The sequence below is a fragment of the Cupressus sempervirens genome, chromosome 7 (assembly GCF_028749045.1).
Source record: "Cupressus sempervirens isolate cs-2001-9-10 chromosome 7, ASM2874904v1, whole genome shotgun sequence".
Classification (NCBI taxonomy): Eukaryota; Viridiplantae; Streptophyta; class Pinopsida; order Cupressales; family Cupressaceae; genus Cupressus; species Cupressus sempervirens.
In genome coordinates this window covers 861478942-861499306 of record NC_143124.1, presented here as the reverse complement: position 1 = coordinate 861499306, position 20365 = coordinate 861478942, and the positions used below count along the sequence as shown (strand labels likewise).

General features: G+C 34.2%; 1 protein-coding gene across 3 annotated transcripts in view; it reads right to left on the bottom strand.

The window, feature by feature from the left end:
• LOC149550188 (deoxyhypusine synthase-like) overlaps positions 1-20365 on the bottom strand; it is a 104519-nt gene that overhangs the window by 58646 nt on the left and 25508 nt on the right. For 2 of the 3 annotated variants that reach the window (XM_089793293.1, XM_089793292.1), the window contains 2 exons: positions 1618-1704; positions 1409-1520 (listed from right to left, as the gene is read on the bottom strand). In XM_089793293.1, coding sequence (XP_089649419.1) covers positions 1409-1520; positions 1618-1704 — 199 coding nt within the window. The remainder of the gene's footprint in view (positions 1-1408; positions 1521-1617; positions 1705-20365) is intronic. The other variant, XM_089793295.1, reaches the window with a different exon arrangement.

The following is a 20365-nucleotide window of genomic DNA, read 5'->3' as shown; positions in this document are numbered from 1 at the left end:
ACTTGGTGTCTTCTTCCTCATGCCCCATCTTTTGGCTTGGCTTGTCTCGTGCGAAATAGTTTGCACAAATATTGCCTATATAACATTATGGCCTCCCACTGTCTTTGCAAGAAGCAAGGGGCCATTAGTAATTGAAGGGCTTCGTCCTTCCTGCAATGTCCAGTGATAAGTGTTATTCACTATTTCCCACAGAATACTCTTGTCGGCTCCTCTGTTTTAATGTGATTTTGTACCGTTTGCCTTCTACCCTTAGCATCTTTTGCATATAATGAGAGACTCTGCCTCTTTAGGATGCCCTCCACTTATATTGGATTCCACATACATTTTTCTTTGGTGGATGCAAGGTTTCTCCCCTGTTTATTTGCATGCCTAAGAAATCCAAAGTTGTTGTGATGTTTGATGCGTTCACTTTCTGTGAGTCAAGACTTGCGCTCTGCCAAACAAGTAAATCTACAGATGGTGACTTAGTTCAAAAAAAAACGAGGGGGTCCCAGGCATGGGCGATGGTGACTCTTGGTCACAACAATAGTTAAGCGCACTCAAGCTGTAGCACTAGGATGGGTGACCTCCCGAGAAGTCTCAGTGCTTCACCTCTGTGAGCATCACCTAGATCCAGTAAGTGCTAAGTGTTCCATTTAATCTCATGAGAGATGGATTAATGTGCATCACTACTCATGAAACATGAGTCAATGAGTTTGACTCAAAAACTACACAATTAAATTTTTATAAAAAAAATCTTTACACAATCGAATCCAGAAATATATCAGTTTAATTACACAATTAAATCCTGATAGCAATATCATAATTTGACTTCGTGTGGAAAAATATGTCCTACTTATCCTAGTGAATGTTAGACAGTCAACCAGGCTAAGTAGACCTCTAGAAAGATTTTCTCCCTCATTGTATTATAACAAATTATTTTGATCTGTTAATGGAATTTTTTGACTATGGTACTTTGTAAGTATGCGGTACTCCTAGATTACCTTTAAATTTGAGTATGGCTATCAAATTCACTTAGAGCAGACGGAACTATTTTGAGCAGATGCCAGGCTTAACACAGCTAGATAAACTCAAAAGGAGTAGCTTTTACATTAATACAGGATGAAGCTGAGACCATTAAAGAAAATAAAGAAGCTTTACAATTGAACCTTGCTAACTACACGAGTATTTGATCAAGCTTCCAAGAGTCAATACTGACAAACAAAATAACGTCGACACTTGACTACAGTATAAGTATTCGACTCTCTATCAAAGGTTTGTTAAGGTCCCTGTAGGTAGAGAGTTTGTGCCTAACAATTAATCCAGCAGACTAGAGCCATTTTAAACATCAACAACACCACACAAAACTAAGAAAATATTACCATATAACTTACAGCACATTTCTGCAAATCAACCGTAATATCCATACCCGTTTTGGTTATCAAAACTAGAATACTGGAATGTAGAGATTTAAACGGAACCCCAGAACTGGCTCTCAATTCTCTGCCACATGTAACTAGCAATTTGGCCCAAAGCTCTAGCTGATAGCAAAGGTTATACCATCCAATGTACAATAAATATTAATGCTGTTGATAATAATCAAATTATGTAATTGCAAAAAGAAAATTTCCCTAATACCTTGTATGCCCAATAACAATATGAATTTGGATTGTTTATTTCTTTACCCAGACGAGCAATAACCTTTGATGGTGTCCAAATCACACCCTACGACCATAAAATATAACACATTTGCATTAGTGTTTAGTTGTCTTGTTTCGCACTTGTTACAAAACCCAGAAGCTAGACATCAACTAATCATAAACAAGGAAAAAGTAAAACATCAGCAAGCACAGATTATGAAGGTGGCCTTTGTGCAATATACACAGATTCTTAAATATCGAATGGAAATCACATAAGATGATCTCAAAAAGAATACAACAAAAGAAAACTAATTTGACTTAAATAGTGCCTTAGCGTCAAGATCAAGACTATGCAACTAAGTTACTTGGGAAAATCTTTAAAATGTCGAAGTGTAGAGAGAAGAAAGTGGTTGGGGAAGAGATGAAAATTCCTCCTAATTAGATCCATATTCTATTGAAAGCTAAAACATATATCATATATATCAGATTAGTTATAAAATGTAGTTTATTTAGTAGGTTCTGATTGTATGGTATTATGGTTATGATGTCAACACAGCATGTACCATAATCTTGATTTCAGATTCGTGCATTGTGTACGGCATTTTGGCCTGATAAATTTTGCAAGAATTGAGTCACAATGATACGTAATTGATATGAGCCACCCCTGCCACATTGAGACATACAGCTATATACCCATCCTGGCACAAGGGAGACAAAGATTGTCAATGAACTGCTACAAATACTTCTAGTACAGCTCCTAGTGTGGAATGAAAACAAAGCACAGGACAATGAACATACGAGGGTACAGTTTGAGGGGAATCTGATGAAGCACAGTTTAATAATCAGACTTCACCTAGCAGTACAGACCAAAGTAGTATTACAGCATTGTGTAAGATAATCACTTGGATAAATCACCATAGGTGATAGAAGGTTGAACTGTAAAGCTTGTAAAGTAGGAAAGCTAGCTCTCACTTCTTTTGTTTCATAAGAACTTAATCCTACCACATACAACAAGGCCAAGGGAAGCTGAGCATTTAATATGAACTGAGAATTTGAAGTTTTCGTGAAAAACAAAACTTGAGTGCTGTCTAAACTGCCACAAGGGGAACAAGCCCATTGGTTGTAATAGGGTTCATTAGATCATATTGTATTGTCCTCTACTACACTTAGGCCTGTTATAATCAGAAGAGGTTTATTTAATATACTTGTGGCCTAGACTGAATGGACAAAGATGCGTTGAATCAAATCTATGTTATTCCATTATTTAAAGTAAGTAAAGTTATAACTCACGAGTCTGAGGAGGTTGGACAGAGGATCTGCAGGTGGACATTCCCTTGCGTTTGTTTACGCTTTATTTGTGTATTTGTTGTATGCATCTTTTCTCCCTATCTGCGTGTGTGCTTTCTTTTCAAAAAATAGGTGCCATATAGGGTCTGGTCTGCAGAAGGTCTTCAGGCTTGATTTTTTGTATGGAAGCAGATAGAAATGTACTTGGTAATGATGGAAGTGAGAGGGTCATTAATGCAGAACTTAATGATGAGGATAAATTGCAACCAAGGGCAGAAACAGTTAAACCGTCCTACAAGTCAATTTTGGCAGAACAATCGGTCATAAAGTGTCCAGAAACGGCAAGTTTTGAAGGCGAATTCCTCAGAATTCTGCCCATGGGAGCAGACGGACAAATGGATGCCAGAACCAATGGACATAGAATGGGGGACGGAGGCTCCGAGGGGAGGAGAAATGGATATGGTCCCTCTTTCTAGATTGAAAGTGTTATCATTGTCTCCAAATAAGGACATGGTAAGGGCAATCAAATCTGAACAATCTCGATTGAGGAATGTTGCAATTTTCTTCTTTTGTATGGACATTAATTTCTTACTTGCAAGGAAGTTCTTAAGATGATTGGTTTAATAATGTCTGGGGAAAAAACTTGACACTCGTGTAAATTAGTAGAATGATCCAAAAGGGGTTCTTCATTGTGTTTTGAAAGAGAATTCTTAAGAAAAGTTGATGAATGTTGGACAAGCTTTGTTTAGGGCTTTTCCTTGGTCACCCAATGGGAATCTTGAGCTAGTTGTGGCTCAAACCTCTCCCCATTGGATAGAATTAAGGGGTGTTCAACCTAAATTCTGGCCTTTTATCCCTCATATTTTGAAGCCTTTGGGGTTGGTCCTTCAAGTTGAAGAATCAAAATTAAATCTTCCGCATCTTAATGACAGGGTTATAATTGGCCCTACAACCTGCAACTGACTTTCCAAAAGTCATTTCATTGATAGTTAATGGTGACTTCTATTCATGGGAAACTACCCTTCTAGGGAATTTGGGAGCTCACTTTTGTTGCAAGCTTAATGGCCACGCCAGGTGGGATTGCCCGTCTCTAAAGAACATTCAAAATACCTTCGATGTGTCTGAAAAAAAAAGCAGTAGGGACAACCCCAAGTTGAGTAGTGAGGTAAATAAAGAGAAGTGTCCAGATAAAACTGATCATGCAAATGGGGATGAGATTAATGTGAACCCTAGAATGAGAGTAAAGTGTTGGAAAGAAGTGATATCCCTGAGTGCGATAAGCTAGGGGAAAATTTCATGTCTTTGGCTAACCCCTCATTTGAAGAAGATTTTGATATTATCCATACTAATGGAAGTAAAAAGATCAGTAATAATGCATCATTGGTTGTAAATCAGCCCAATCATCTCCCCCCAGTGAGAACATCATGATAGATGTGCCCACTAGGAAAAATGCACAACAGATTGTGCTTGAAAATATAAAGCAGAAGGCAGATAGAAATAGAAGTCTCAAACAATCACTCTTGGAATAGAGCACTCTCCCTCATAAACCCAGTACTTCCTTCACGAAGGATAAAGATGACAAACATATAACTTCCAGTTAGGAGTCAGGAGAGATGTCGATTGAAGAAGGAGAACAATTTACAGAGGTTCTAGATAAAAATTCTAAGAAAAAAAGAAAGCTCATAGAAACACAATCGATCTCTAACTCTGTAGGTGGAAACAAACAGTTCCACTCAACAATGCCTGAATGTTTTAGCAGGCTTTATAAGAACTAGAAACCCCCAAATAAAATCATCCATGATGATGAATATACATAGCTGGGATGTGTGTGGTCTTGAAATGCCAGATAGGAAATATGTTGTCAAGAAATGGTATTATAGTTTATTGAAGAAAGACATTATATGCCTGCAAGTAAATTTGTGGGATATCATGCTTGTAACACATTAAAATTTGTGGTATAAAGCTACTTGTCTGTATACTAATCATGATAAGGGGAAAAGAGGAACTACTTCCTTATTAGTCCCCAATAGACCAATAAGATTGAGGGCAAGGGGGTCTCTCCATGTCAAAGGGCTTAGTGGATTTTATTCAAATTTAAGGACAAAAAGGTGGAGTCTGCAATACATATGCTGCTAATGATTATAGAGACAGAACTTGTTTCTGGGAGTGGTTGTCTAATAATATTCCTAATGCACAGTGAATTGTTATGGGAGACTTTAATATGATTGAAAATAAGGATGATAAATGTGGAGGAATGAGTCACTCTCGGAAAGGAAATGAATATTTTTTCTAGGCCAATTTCAAAAGAAGGTTCAAACTTGTTGACCCAATGGAGAAAAAAAGAATGATCAAGATGGAATTTGGTTCACATGGCATAACAACCAATCTAGCACACAAAGGGTCTATTGCAGATTGGACAAAGGGTATGTTAATGCCACTAACTTTTGTTTCTATCAATCTCATGGATGCTACCCTTTTAAGGTCCTCCTGGCTAGTATTTTTTATCATTCACCCATTTCCACATATATTTGCATGGATGAACAACACTCTTTCAACAATAGACATAGGAAAAATAATTTGTTTAAACTCAATATTAACTTCTTCAAGATGAAGACTCTATGGAGGCCATCAAAATGGCTACTTGCCTGTCTAAATTTTGCAACTTTGGATGTGCTCACCTAGAGATCAATGGGATCAAAATACAGAGGTGTGGAGAAAGATGTTTCAAATTATTGGTATAAAGAGAGCTAAAGACAGGACGAGTGATGAAATATACTTTCAGGAAAGGCTCAATGACATTGACAAACTTCTTCACGAAAAGAGGAATAATAAACTGCTGGAAGAGGAATTGGTATGTACTAAGATGGATCTAAGAAGGATTAAAATTTATGAGATTTGGGGACAAAAAGTTAGAGCTAGGATGAATTGACTCAAAGAGGGGAAAAAAGAAACCAAATACTTTTTCAATCTCATCAAAACCAAGCAAAAAATGGAACTCGTTGGGGAAATTGAAATAGACAGGGGCCTGACCAGAGATGACAAGGAGATCATGTCAGCATTCTATAACCTCTATAAAGACTTGTTCACATCAAAACATGAGATTAAGAATCAAAAAGCATTAGAAAGATGTTTAAATTTGATTCCCAAGAAAGCCTCTGAGGAAGATACCGAGTTGTTGGAGCAAAATATTGATTTAAAAGAAATTAGCAAAATTGTTAAAGGGTTAGACTGGAACTTTTGGCACTATACGAAGATGCTTTTGCTAGGGGATCACTGGGTGAGAATATTAACAGAGGTATAGTAAAATTACTCCCAAAAAGTGGTGATAAGATGTTGGTAAAAAACTAGAGGCTTATTACTCTTATTGCTAAACTAGTGGCTTGAAGAAATGCAAAGATCTTAAATAAGGTCATTTTTGTGACTCAAACTTTATCAAAGGTAGATAGATATTGGAAAATTTGATTACTAGTTGGGAAGCTATGACCTGGTCTAAAATTGATGAATAGAACACGGCTATGATTCTACTGGACTTTGAGAAGGCCTATGATAGAGTCGAATGGCCATTTTTTATAGGCATGCTTCAAGTCTTTTGTTTTCCTCCCTACTTCTTAAAAGGTCTATTAGACAAGGTTGCCCCATTGCTCCAACACTGTTTGTTATTGATGCAGATGCTCTTTTATTCATTTTAAGAGCTACAAAGTTTGGTCCTCATGTTAAAGGTATTTCCTTACCTAATAAAGAGGAACTGATAAATGCTCAGTTTGGAAATGACACTGCTTTATTCTTAGAGCTTTCTAATGTGAATTTTGGTAATGTCATGGACAAATTGAATTTTTTCTGTTTGACTTTAGGTGCAAAAGTGGCCCCTCAAAACACTACTGTTTTTGGTTGGTTTGAAGTTACCCCTCCTTGGCTCTCACTTAGGAGAAGGGGGTGGGTTGGTCCTAACAGCATTTTTTTTCCTTTTTGATAGGTAAAAGGCCATGAGGCCCAAAGTTCTGTTTAGATTTTAAAAACCATCTCAATTGAACACCAAAGATTAGAGATGGATAGGCATCCTTGGTGCAGCCCTTATATAAATATCTCAAAGTAATTTAACCAATTTTAGCACATGTTTTTTATTTTCAAATTAATGACTTTTCTCTTGATACTTCCTTGTGAATATAACCAGAAAATTAAACTTGGCTACAATCAAATTGTTAGAACAAAAAGAAGTATGCTTCATAACTAAAAATGAAACTTATCCCCTATTAACTTTAATTTTAAAATCAAATAGTATATAAGAAAAAGTTTTGAATAACCAAAAATATGTCACTTATTAATATTAAACTTCCATGATATCCGCTATATTTAACATGTTTATTTTGACAGAAAAAGTTCTAAAGTAATTTCGCTTCAAGAACAAGTGTTTATCTTATACTTATCATATTAGCTTGTCTTATTAGAATCTCTTCTCCATCTACTCCTTTGTTAGCTAGATTATCTGCTTCTCTATTACCTTTCCTATAAATATGTTTCATGAATGTTTCTTCGAATTGATCAACGATGGCTAGGGCATATTCAAGTTTAAAATGAAGGATACAGTTTGGGGTCTCTTTTTCTTAATGCATTTAGGATAATTTGAGAGTCTCTTTTGATAACTAATTTATTAATACCTACCTCTCTACTTAGAGTTAAGCCTTCTATCGAGGCCTCTAATTCAGCTAAGTTGTTAGACATTGCTCCTAAAGGTTTGGCACATTTAGTTAGGCATGAACAGTTATCTGAACAAATAATACATTATAAGACTGTTGGTCCTGGATTACCTCTAGAGGACCCATCAAAATTTAAGTTTGACCATCCTACAGAAGAAAATTCCCATTTACAATCTATCCTAGAGATCTTGTTGGATTTTGAGTATATCATTGGTGGATTAATTAGTTTAAACCAATTTTTACGCATCTTTGCATCCCAATCTGAAAAGGAGCCTTCCTCCTTATATGAGTTACTAAGATTATTATTAGCTACCTCAATAATACAAGCCTTTGGTTTATTAAAAAAGGATGTCAGATCCATCAATTCATTACAGAAAATTTTTGTATTCCTTTCTTTCCATAATTCCCATAGGAGAATGGAAGGAGATGTTTTCCATAAATTACTATAAACCTTAGAACAACCATGTTTCGGCCAACTTGTTTAAAAAATTAATAGGTTATCAGGGAATGAGGTTTGCCAATTTAATTTCATATATAACCAATACCAACAATTCTTAACATGGACAGTCATAAAACAAGTGTTCAGATGTTTCAGATTCTTTTTCTCATAGTGGGCATCTTGATGGCCCCTCAAAACCCATTTTGGTAAACCTATATACGATTAGAATTCTCTTTTGAAGAGCAGCCCAAAGAAGATGCCTGCTTTCGGAAGACATGTCGCATCCCAACATAAATTAAGAGGGATGTCAATCTTATCCCATTGTTGAGAATTAACTATCTTTTCATATCCTAGTTTGACTTCATAATTTCCATCCTTCGAAGCTCCCCATGTTAACATATCTCTCCTCTCTTTTTGATTTACCTATCTACTATTTAAGAATTGTTTAAAAATGAGCTTTTCTTGAGATGAAAGAGGAGTTTCATTTGTAGATATCCATTGCCATCCTCCATATTGATTATTGATGATTTTAATTTTATAGCCACTTACATTCGTACCTCACAGGGCAAAAAGAGTATTTTTGATGTTGACTGGAAGATTTGCACTATCTGGAGAAGGGAGTCCATCCCATGAATCTTCCCAAAATAACGCATCTTGCATATTATCGTTATGATATTAAACTTCCATGATATTAAACCAATATCCCATGTCACAATTCAACATGAGGTTCCAAATTCTAGAACCTTTTGGAGGATTTTTAGTTCTAAATAAAGATAAAGGATTATTATCGTTTAAAAATTTATGATATAAAATTTTGGCCCATTTATTATTATATTCTTTGAACATTTTCCAGATAAGTTTTGCTGCTAGAGCTTCATTTTGCCAACTCTAATTTTTTATTCCTAGCCCTCCAAATTCTTTAGGTCTACAATTTTTTTCCCATTTTATCAAAGCTTGTTTTTTCTTTATCTTTAGTGCCTTGCTAGAATAAGTTTTTAAGTTTTGAGTCTAATTTCCTTTTTAAACCTTTCAGTAAAGGAAGACATGACATATGATATGTAGGGATTGTCGAAAGAACTGATCTAATCATAGTCATCCTACCTTTTTTTGTTAACCATTTTCTTTTCCAACTTTCCATTTTTTAATCTACTTTTTTCGAAAATCGTATCCAACGCTTTACTTTCTCTAGTGCCGTTTTCAAGTTGGATACCAAGATATTTGCATGGAAAGGTTCATTTTCTATATTCCATTAATCTACAAATATCTCTCTCTACTTCCTCTTTGGTATTAATAAAGAAAATCTCTGATTTGTTAGCATTTACTTTTTGTCCTAATGCTTCCATATAATTATTTATTATTTGCTTGATATTTTGAGCTTCTTCCAAAGTGTTTTCTCCAGGTAGAACCATATCATTCGCGAATTGTTGATGTGTTATTTTGAGAACCTCCTCAGTTACTATGATTCCTCTTATTTTCCTTTCAGTTTGAGCCTTTGTTATGGCTCTACCAAAAGCTTCTACAATAATGATGAATAAAAAAAGTGATATAGGATCCCCTTGTCTGATACCTCTAGATACAATGAAAAAGCCTTCAAAGGTACCATTTATGAGAAGGGAAGCTTTTGGAGTCGAAATGCAATTAAATATTAAATTGATCCATTGACGTGAAAAATCCAAAAGCTTTGAATATTTTACATAAGAATCTCCAATCCACTTTATCATAGGCTTTCTACATATCTAGCTTCATTACCATGCAAGGTTCCCTATTAATATGTGCAGAATGAATTAGCTTTTGGATAATGATAATACCATCAAGAATTGACCTATTGGGAACAAAACCTATCTATTCTTTTGAAATTAGCTTTCGTAAAACTCTTTTAAGTCTATTGGCTAGTGCTTTTGAGAGGAATTATATAAAGTTACATAAAGCTACAGGCCTAAAATCTCCTGGTTCCATGTGATCATTTTTCCTTGGGATTAAGGCTAAGAATGTATCATTAATTTTAGTTAGTAGGGATTCAGAGTTCTAGCTGCCTCAATAGCCTCCCATAGGTCGCTTCCCAATATATCCCAACAATTTTGAAAGAAGAAAACCTGAAACCCATCAAGGCTCGAGGATTTATCAGGGTTAAGTTGGAAGAGGGCCTCTTTAATTTCTTCTTTAGTAAATTTCTTATTTAAGTTTTTATTATCTTTTGCAATTATTATTTTAGGAATAGATCCTAATATCTTATTCTAGCATTTAAATTTGATGATTCGAAATTATTTAATATTTTTGTATAATAATTAACAAAGATTTCCTCTATCTCTTTTAGGTTCTCAATTTCTCTTGCTACATTGTCCTTAATTTTTACTATTTTGTTGATATTTCTTCTATTGATAGTGTTGTTATAAAAAAAATATTGTGTTTCTAACACCTTCTAACAACCATGTTTCTCTTGATTTTTGTTTCCAAAATATTTCTTCTTTTGCTAAAATATTTTCCTATCTAACTAAAAGTTCTTTTCATTGGTATATTTATCATTATCCAATTCTGCTTTGATTATTTCTTCATTTAAGTTTTTCAATTCTTCTTTGGTCTCTAATTTATCTTTAAATATATTATTAAAATGATCTTTGTTTTATTTTTTTATTTTTCCTTTTAATGATTTTAATTTTTTTATAAAACAAAACATCCTTGAACCTTCAAATTTCTCTTCATGCCACCATTGATATATATTATTGAGAAAATATTTGTCAAGAAACCACATTTTTCACACTTAATGGATTGCTTGATGGTTTTTGTGGTTCACCTATCTCTAGCTTCACCGGATAATGATCAGATCATGCATTAGGGAGGATGACAAAATAAAAAGGATGATTAAATGCTATTAAATTTCCTCTAAACATAAATCTATCCAATCTTTCTACTATATTACAAAAGCCAACTTGTCTATTATTCAATGTGAAGATCGCATTATAAGTCGAAATATCAATAACATTATCTTTGGCAAACCATGCTTTAAAGTCTAGCATAACCCGAGTAATGGTTGTAGAACCCCCTTGCTTTTTCTCCTGAATCTAGAATTGCATTAAAATCTCCCCCAAGAAATTTCTTTTCTAGAGGATTTAACTCTAAAAAAATTACTAATCTCATTTCATGTTTCTTTCTTATTTATTGTTGGTGTTGCCCATACACATTAATAAGTACGAACTGAGTTTCGCTTTTAACCCCCCCTCCCCTTGGTCCAATTACTTGTGGATACAAGACGGGTGAATTCTACCCTTCTTGGATCTCATATAATACCAATCCCTCCTGAGGCCCCAGTGGAAACAACCAATTCCATTTTCCAAGATCTCAATTTTCTACTAAATTTTTCTCCTTCTTTGCTAAGTTTCATTTCTTCTATAAAAACTATGTCTGATTTGAATACTGTTAAATTATGCTTGAGTAAGCATTTTTTGTTAGGGACATTTAGGCCCCTAACATTCCAAGATGTTAGCTTCATGGCACAGTGGGAAAAGCTCCCCTTCCCTGTATTTATAAGCATGTTAATCTTTATCTGGTTTCTAGCCAATTACGTAGCTGCTCTAAGTTCAGCTAGGGATTTCCTTTCTCTTTTTTTGCTATGTTTCCACATAATGGATGAGCTAAGCCTTGCAAGTTTGCAACAATACCTAGGCTGTCTAGATTTTTACTAGCATTCTTTATACTTGCACAAATAGATTCCTCTTCCTCATTATCTAAATGTTCTTTGTAACACCCCACTCGGGAACCCAAAAGAAATAAACCTAATATGTTATAAAGTTTACTAAACTATTTTTTTTCTAAAGTTTATACAACATCAAAGTAACAATGCGGAAGCAATATACACAAACACAACATTTACACATGCAATTACAATATAGATTTCATTCCCCAAGGGTTCCTTCATGTTAAGTCATGTTTAAGATTTTTTTATTAATTGTTTAAGTCTTAAGTATAATGTCCATAATCATAAAAATATAACATATTAATCTCACAGGAAAATGCATGAATACACAATGAAATGTATCTAATGGATAGCATCTACTGCACGTGTCGCAAGGTATGTGAGAATAGATAGAAGTACATCAAAATACAAGATACATGTTAACATATAAATACATCAACTGAATAGAAGTCTCCAAGATAGGGATAAGAATGATAAAAGTACAACTGCATCATCGACCTTCCAACATCTGTAAATCTGAAGGGGACCCAAATGGTAAGAAGTCACTACCTCCCAACAACGTGGTTACCTAGTTAGGCTTCCACTCCCACCGTACAGGAAAGATAATGAACGATCCACATACAACTAATCAAACCATAAAAACATTCCTAGTAAAGGATGTTAGAATATATAGTCCACTGATATAACTGAGAGGGGGGGTGAATTAGTTATCCAACTAATATCACAATTAACAATCTTAACTATATAAGTAATGTAAATTGAAACCACAACAAGATACTCATACACAATAACACCATATATGTTAACTAGGGAAACCCTTGATCAGAGGGAAAACCCCAGTGGGAATGGTACCCACAAGATGATGTACTAATATAAATATTCTTTATTAGAGGATAGACCCTATTAGGAGTCTATTACAACATTCAGTACATATGAGTCCCTGTTAGGAGACTTTGAATCCCTGTTAGGAGATTCAAACCCTGTTAGGAGCTATGTCAACCCTGTTAGGAGTTGTGGAAGACAACTGGACCCACTGCCCAAACAACTTCAAGGGCAAGACCAATGAACCCACTGTCCAAATGATCTTTGTATTATTCCTTGCAGAATAAAAGAGTTGAAATGTACTTCCTCTGTCTCTGTCCTGTCAACCGGACTTCTGCTCCTTCAAATCTTGTAACCAAATCTCGAACTGCACATCCAATAATCCCTTGGATCGCTTACACACATTCAGTAAGCACTCTACTCCTTTTCACAATTCGCAGTTCAACAATGATCTCAATACACATCATACCTTCTTACAATCAAGGAAAACATATTTCCTTTATACCACATCTTCATAATAATTCCTTGAGTCGGCCTTGATGCTTTCCCAATTAATTAAAATAAGATAATTAATTAAATTACAATTACAATAGCACTATCGGCTCACAGTTTATGCAAAACTTCACATGTGCGATACTAAGGCCTGCACACGTGCTAACGTCATCATCTGACTGTCCTCTATCACTGTCTGACTGCGCATCACTTCATTACATCTAAGATGTAAGATAGACAACAAACATTAGGAACTGTTTTCCCATTACTTTGTCCCTAAACTACTCTCTATAAATCAGGTACAACTTTCGTACATCTTTGACTTAGACTCTATGCACTTAACCACGTCATCAAAACATTGTGTTGTACATGTCCATAATTGCCCATGACCAGACAATCAAACCATTGTCCGTACCATCAAGATCTTTGTTTGCTGCTTTGTCAGTCTTTACAGAAAAAAATACTATGTTGACATCAATGACAAACACAATCATGAATGCAACATATCGATACTCTCCAATGCTTAGGATACTCCCCCAATGTAGTATCATCAGCATTCATGCTAACAAAGGAATCCTTATAGCCAAATCTACCTCAAGGGTAACACAAACTACTCAAGAAAAAAATATAACCAAAGTTGAAAGAACACTCATCCAATACCAACACCGCATACCAAGTATATATCGAGTACCAAAATCACGAGATAAAATCCACAAAAGATATCCACCTCAAGTCAAAAGACACATGTCAAAAGTACAATCACCATGAATCACCAATTACCATCAACGAAACTAAAAAACATTAAATACATCCAACAATAAATATAACATCAATAACTGCACCACCAGAGGCAAATACAAAATCTACAGAGGAGACGTAGGCTACATACTAGAGAGTGTCATCACATGGTCAAACTACTTGAGTTACCCAGGACTAGTCACTCTAGACCCCGAACCTTCAACATGACACATGCGGAACCAGAATACCCTCTCATAAATATGAGGAAAACCAGTCATACCTCTCACTAGGCATCATCCCATTCCCATCGTTAGCTTGTACAAGCACTCAAGGCATGGGCGAGGCACATCTCTAGCTTATTTTTTTAATGAATCTCAAGAAAAAGGGTTAGGCAAAATATTTTAATTATTATGTTATCACTTATTACACAACTTACAATAGGTTACCTTGGTACTGACCACTTTGGGTCTCAGACCCCTATTGCAAGCCACTCCCAAAAACATGTACCTAGACAACCTCCCCTAAGCACATAAACCACAATTGTATCCCATACCACAACACTCATAATGATAGAACTTTGTTCCTTAACAGGCAACCCAAAACTAATTTGGTTCTCAAAACCCAAGTCATCATATATGCTCACCAATTAAATCTCATAAACATAAGCCTCGATTTTGAATCTTAAAGTGCATCTTGACATCTAGTCAAATAACCATCATAAAAGAAATCTTAAAAGACACCTCTGGTGCACATCCTAGTTTGGCTAGCTAAATAGTTCACATAAAAGCCATCACATTAAAATTTTCAAAACCCATCAGAAAACAAATACCACAAACCCTCAAATAAACACACATCAAATAAACAAGGTTCCATCGAATGATTTGGATTAGAATATTTTCAAACGTTTTGTTTGATTATATAAAGAATATTTAAGTGTAGATAAATTCAATATGTTAATGATCCATAAGTTTAGAACTAATTATTATTATTTTTTAAATCAATAATATTTAACAATAAAGATAAAACATTTTCAAAATTCATAACAATGAGCTTTTATGCATTTTCTCTATGTAAATCAGTTGGTAATTTGAATGTTATGATCTCATATGGAATGAAGGTCATTTGAATGGTGTAAATGTAAATCTTCTTAGCAGCACTATTCAGATTTGAAGGTTCCCACTTTAGAAAAAAAAAAGACCATAACTTTGTTTGAACTGTTGGATCTTCATGAAAACCAAGAAAAGTATTCATAATAGATTTATTTACAATCACAAAGACAATGTTTTTCTAACTATATATTTTTGAAAAGTTATAAGCGATTGATCACGTGTCTCTAATTGAAAAATCAAGCTCAAATAGGCCTGGGTCTAGCATGACAATCAATATTTGACGATGTCCGTACTAAACAATTATATATAATTTTTATATATGTTAAATAAAATCCAAATGGGTGTTTAAAAGTATCTTTACATTTTTGATAAAATATTTTAAATAAAAGTTATAGAAAAATCACATGTTTCAAACCCTCAAACTGACATAAGTAACTGCAAACAAATTTATTCATAATCAAGAAAACACAGAGAATACAATATTTCCAACAGAAATTGCAAAGAGATTTGAAAACCCCTACCTTCAAACACCAAGTTGATTTGTTAAGAAGAAGAAGAAGAAGAAAGCTCAATTGTAGACTTCACTCCCAAGCTTTAAAAAAAAATCTTTTACTTCAAAATCTGAATGCATAACCTATAACTTGTCTTCTAAAATCTCTGTTCTAAATTATCTTACTATTCTCCAAAAATCTTCTCTCCCAAAATGACCTCTTAATAAAGTAAAATAAATAAATAAAACTAATAAAACTAAAATTTCTAAAATGAGTAAACTTACAAAAGAAGGTAACTCAACTAAAATAAATTAAAAGTTTTTCTTTGTTTTCATAGATCTTTAAAAATAAATAAAATCACTTTACTTTTTTTAAAGAAAAGAAATACATATTTTCTTTCCTTTTTTTCCTTTCTTTTAATATTAAATAAATAAATATTCTTTATTTATTTACTTTCTTTTCACAATTTAGATTTATCTTTTTATAATAAAATAAATAAATATTCTTCATTTTAAATTAAAAATTTTATTCCCCAATAAAAAATCTTATTTTTATTTTAATAATTAGTGTACAATTAATTGCATATAATTAGTTTATCATTAATAATAATTAAAGCCCACTAATTATGTGCAACTCTAATTTTATTATCATTGACTAAATATTCATAATAAATCATTTAGTCTTTAATATTTTAATTTATCATTTCTTCAATTTTCACATTTAGACTTTTTAAATCAAGTCTTTTAAATAAAAACCAAATATTTAATTAATTAATTTCCCAATTAATTAAATATCCTGATATTATAATTCTTCCTTAAATTTAAATAATATTTAATAATTCTAATATTATGTGATTCATCTAAATATCATAATTAAACCTTTTACCAAATAAATAACATAATCCAATCCACATAAGCAAAACCATTCAAAACCCAAACTCAAACAACACACGCAAAGATAAACTCGCGGATTTAAAATGGGGTAGAGAATCAAGACAGGGCCTCCTTGTGGGACAAGTGTTTAGGCTATGGTTGGGATTGGACCTAATTATTATCTTCTCATTTTTACCATCAAGTTATTGTGATAGGGCACACTCATTCTGGCAATTCAAGGAAGTCGATGCCCAGTACCTGCAACCTACATAAAAGACGAGAATATACATATGCATATATATAGCTAAACTAGACAGGCAATGATAGGGAGTGGTATATCTTGTAGATCCGACTAGCAGGTGACTACGACTCCCTCCCTTAACCATATCAGACATATCAGATAGAAAAGTAAAATAGACGTGCACACCATACACATGGAAGTATGGGGTAAGTACTGTTGATGTGTGTTTTATGACTCACCAAACAGTAGAACAAAATACTGAAATATCTTATCCTCTCTTGAATAAAGTCTTGTGTATGCTAAGATTGCTAGAAGATCATACAATGACTTCAAGGTTCCTTTAATGCCAGGTCTTGACTGTGGATAAGATCGGTGGTTGATGTGATTTGCTGATGATCACAAGGGGCCTTACGTGTTTATTCATATTCATTTCAAGCCATACTGGATGTGGGAGCTATCTTAAGGTTTTGCAATGAAGCGCTTTTTTTTTTTTTTTGATTTTTCACAGAATATGCAAAAATTAAATAGGATGGGGTTCAGGAATTCTATTCTAATCCTAAGGGTAGTGATAACAACAAATAGTATTCTAGTGGACAAATTCCTCAATTTACTGAATTCAGCTTCGCCAAGTTATAATACAACTAAGCATGAACCAGTGCAATCTTCAAGGGTTATGCCAAAGATTTTCATATCACCGCATACACCATCATAAAGAACAATGTATACAAATAATAGAAGTTGAGCATATGCATGAAAGAGGTTCAGGCTAACTTTACACAACGAATTAGAATCACTAAAACGTCAAAAGTATGAACCAAAAGAATTCATCAATACACCATCATATTCTCCATTGTAATCACCACACATTGACTATGCTAAACTTAATCTACTTGAAGAAATTTTAGGAGAACAAGCAAGCACTAAGACACGTCAAGTATTCACCAAACTCCAATGAAAACTTTATTATCTCAGTAACTCATAGCAACAATCTCATAAAAATCTCCCCTTACAAATGAGAAAATGAGGCCTTTATATAGGTCCTCGATTACAACGGGTGGCCCGGATGATCACAATAACCGATGGCCGAGATCATGCCACATCAGCACTAATTAGGGTTAGGGCAATGGAAAAGAATCTACATTAATGCCATAAGGAATCCACTACTGTAGTGGGTAATAAATGCCCATCATGCATGCTAATTTAAGAAAGAGTGGGGTGTAATAAATGATCCCTATTCACACCCACTCTGCATTTAATGCATCTACCCTTGATTTCTTTGCCTGAAAGATCGAAATCGATCTAATACTATTTCCAACTCCTCTATACTGATGCTTGGTGCAGATTCTTGCTTGAATTCTAGAACTGCAATTGCTCTTTCTGCTTTTCCCAAGCTTTCATCCCAATCTAGTAGTAAGTCCTTAGTAGTGTGCATTGTATTTGAGAAGATGGAGAAGTTCTCAAAATCATCTCTTCCATATACATTTAGTTGAAAGAATTCCTCTAACTTGACTTTCAGATTATCAGTTGTCATTTCCTCTTTCCTTAATCTTTGTGATAACAAGGATGCAATTGCATTTTATATTCCTTGCTTGATGTTATCAACAATCTTTTTCCATCGACTGGATTCCCTGGTAAAGCTTTCAAACATTTCCTTAGCCATGTTCTTGGATTTTTGGATTTGAACTTTGATCTTTGAACCTTGAATGTTTGGGACCGGATCACTTAGTACTTTGATCTTGGTACTAGAATTTTGGATTTGAGCGTCTTTCTTGAATTTCTAGAACTAGAGCTTTCTCCTCCTTTTTCTTCAAATGCTTTCAATTCACTATTATGCCTTTTCTTACATTTTGAAGAATTCCCCTTTTTTTTAATCATCATCAATCATTTTTCTAGTCTTGGGTACACACTTGAAGAGGGTGAAATTCAAGATCTAGAGGAGAAATTTCTAGCACTTAATCATTTTTCATTTTTCCATGAAGGAGAAAGTTTCCAACACTTAGCCATTTATTCTTCCATGAAGGAGAAATCTTCAACACTTAGCCAATTTTTCTTCCATGAAGGAGAAACTTCCAACACTAGCATTTTTTCTTCCATCAAAGAGGAATTGCCAACACTTAGCCAGTTTTTCTCCCATGAAGGAGAAAGTTTCCAACACTTAGCCATTTTTTCTTCCATGAAGGAGAAAGTTTCCAACACTTAGCCAATTTTTCTTCCATGAAGGAGAAACTTCCAACACTAGCATTTTTTCTTCCATGAAGGAGAAATCTTCAACACTTAGCCAGTTTTCCTTCCATGAAGGAGAAAGTTTCCAACACTTAGCCATTTTTTCTTCCATGAAGGAGAAAGTTTCCAACACTTAGCCAATTTTTCTTCCATGAAGGAGAAACTTCCAACACTTAGCCATATTTGCTTCCATGATTTCTAATTCTCTTGCTCGTGGAAATTTTGAGTGGTCATGGATTTTGTCCATGATGGAAGAATTCCACAACAACCATTTTTCTCCAAGGCTGGAAATTTTGAGTGATCATGGATTTTGTCCATGATAGAAGAATTCCACAACCACCATTTTTCTCCAAGGCTGGATTTTTTGAGAGATCATGGATTTTGTCCATGATGGAAGAATTCTGCAACAACCATTTTTCTCCAAGGCTGGATTTTTTGAGAGATCGTGGATTTTGTCCATGATGGAAGAATTCCACGACAACCATTTTTCTCCAAGGCTGGAAATTTTGAGTGATCAGGGATTTTGTCCATGATGGAAGAATTCCACAACAACCATTTTTCTCCAAGGCTGGATTTTTTGAGAGATCATGGATTTTGTCCATGATGGAAGAATTCCACGACAACCATTTTTTCTATTATCTTCATGCCTTTCTACTTTTGGATATTTCATGGGTGATTCCAAACTTGAGCATTTTTTTCTTGATTGATTGTCATGCTTGCTCATTCTTTTGGATATAGACACATGTACCCTTTTGGCTCTTTATCAGCCATAGCTCACTTGTTGCAAAAATAGAACTGCCATAAATAGACATTCTAAAAATAGTAAGTTGTCCCAAAGTCAAAATAAGGCCAATCTGAGAGGTAGTGAAATTTACTAAAAATAGACTCACTAAAAATAGACTTTCTAAAAATAGTAAGTTGTCCCAAAGTCAAAATAAGGCCAATCTGAGAGGCAATGAAATTTACTAAAAATAGACTTACTAAAAATAGACTTTCTAAAAATAGTAAGTTGTCCCAAAGTCAAAATAAGGCCAATCTGAGAGGCAATGAAATTTACTAAAAATAGACTTACTAATAATAGAATTTCTAAAAATAGTAAGTCAAGACATTCAATTCTCAAACAAGCAAATAATTTCCATTCTCAGAGCCACATGGACAACACTTTTCACATCTGGCCAATTTTACCAATTCTCATTTGAAAGAGCGAACTGTAGAAGATTTAGCCCAATACTACCAAGAACTAAAGCCAAAAGGACAAGACCAAGAGACAAAAGGGGGCCCCAGGCTTGGGCGATGGTGACTAGCGGTCACAACAAGTACTATCATGAATCATGAGTCAACTCATCAAATGCTCAGATATAACAATGCATTACTATGAATGTAAAACAATCATCATTAAAGACATCACCTAACATCGTTATGAAAGCAATCACATTTACTAACTAAGAATCATTAAAGCAACATTAACACGTAAGTAATCATAATCATTAGATAACACGTGAAATATAATCAACTATGTAATCATAAATGATATTTTGAAGTCATGAAATAACATCATACCATATATCTCTTAAACTAACACATGTATGAAATAGGCCTAAAAGAGTTCAATATATATAATATAAAGCAAAGTACGGATGGGCATTA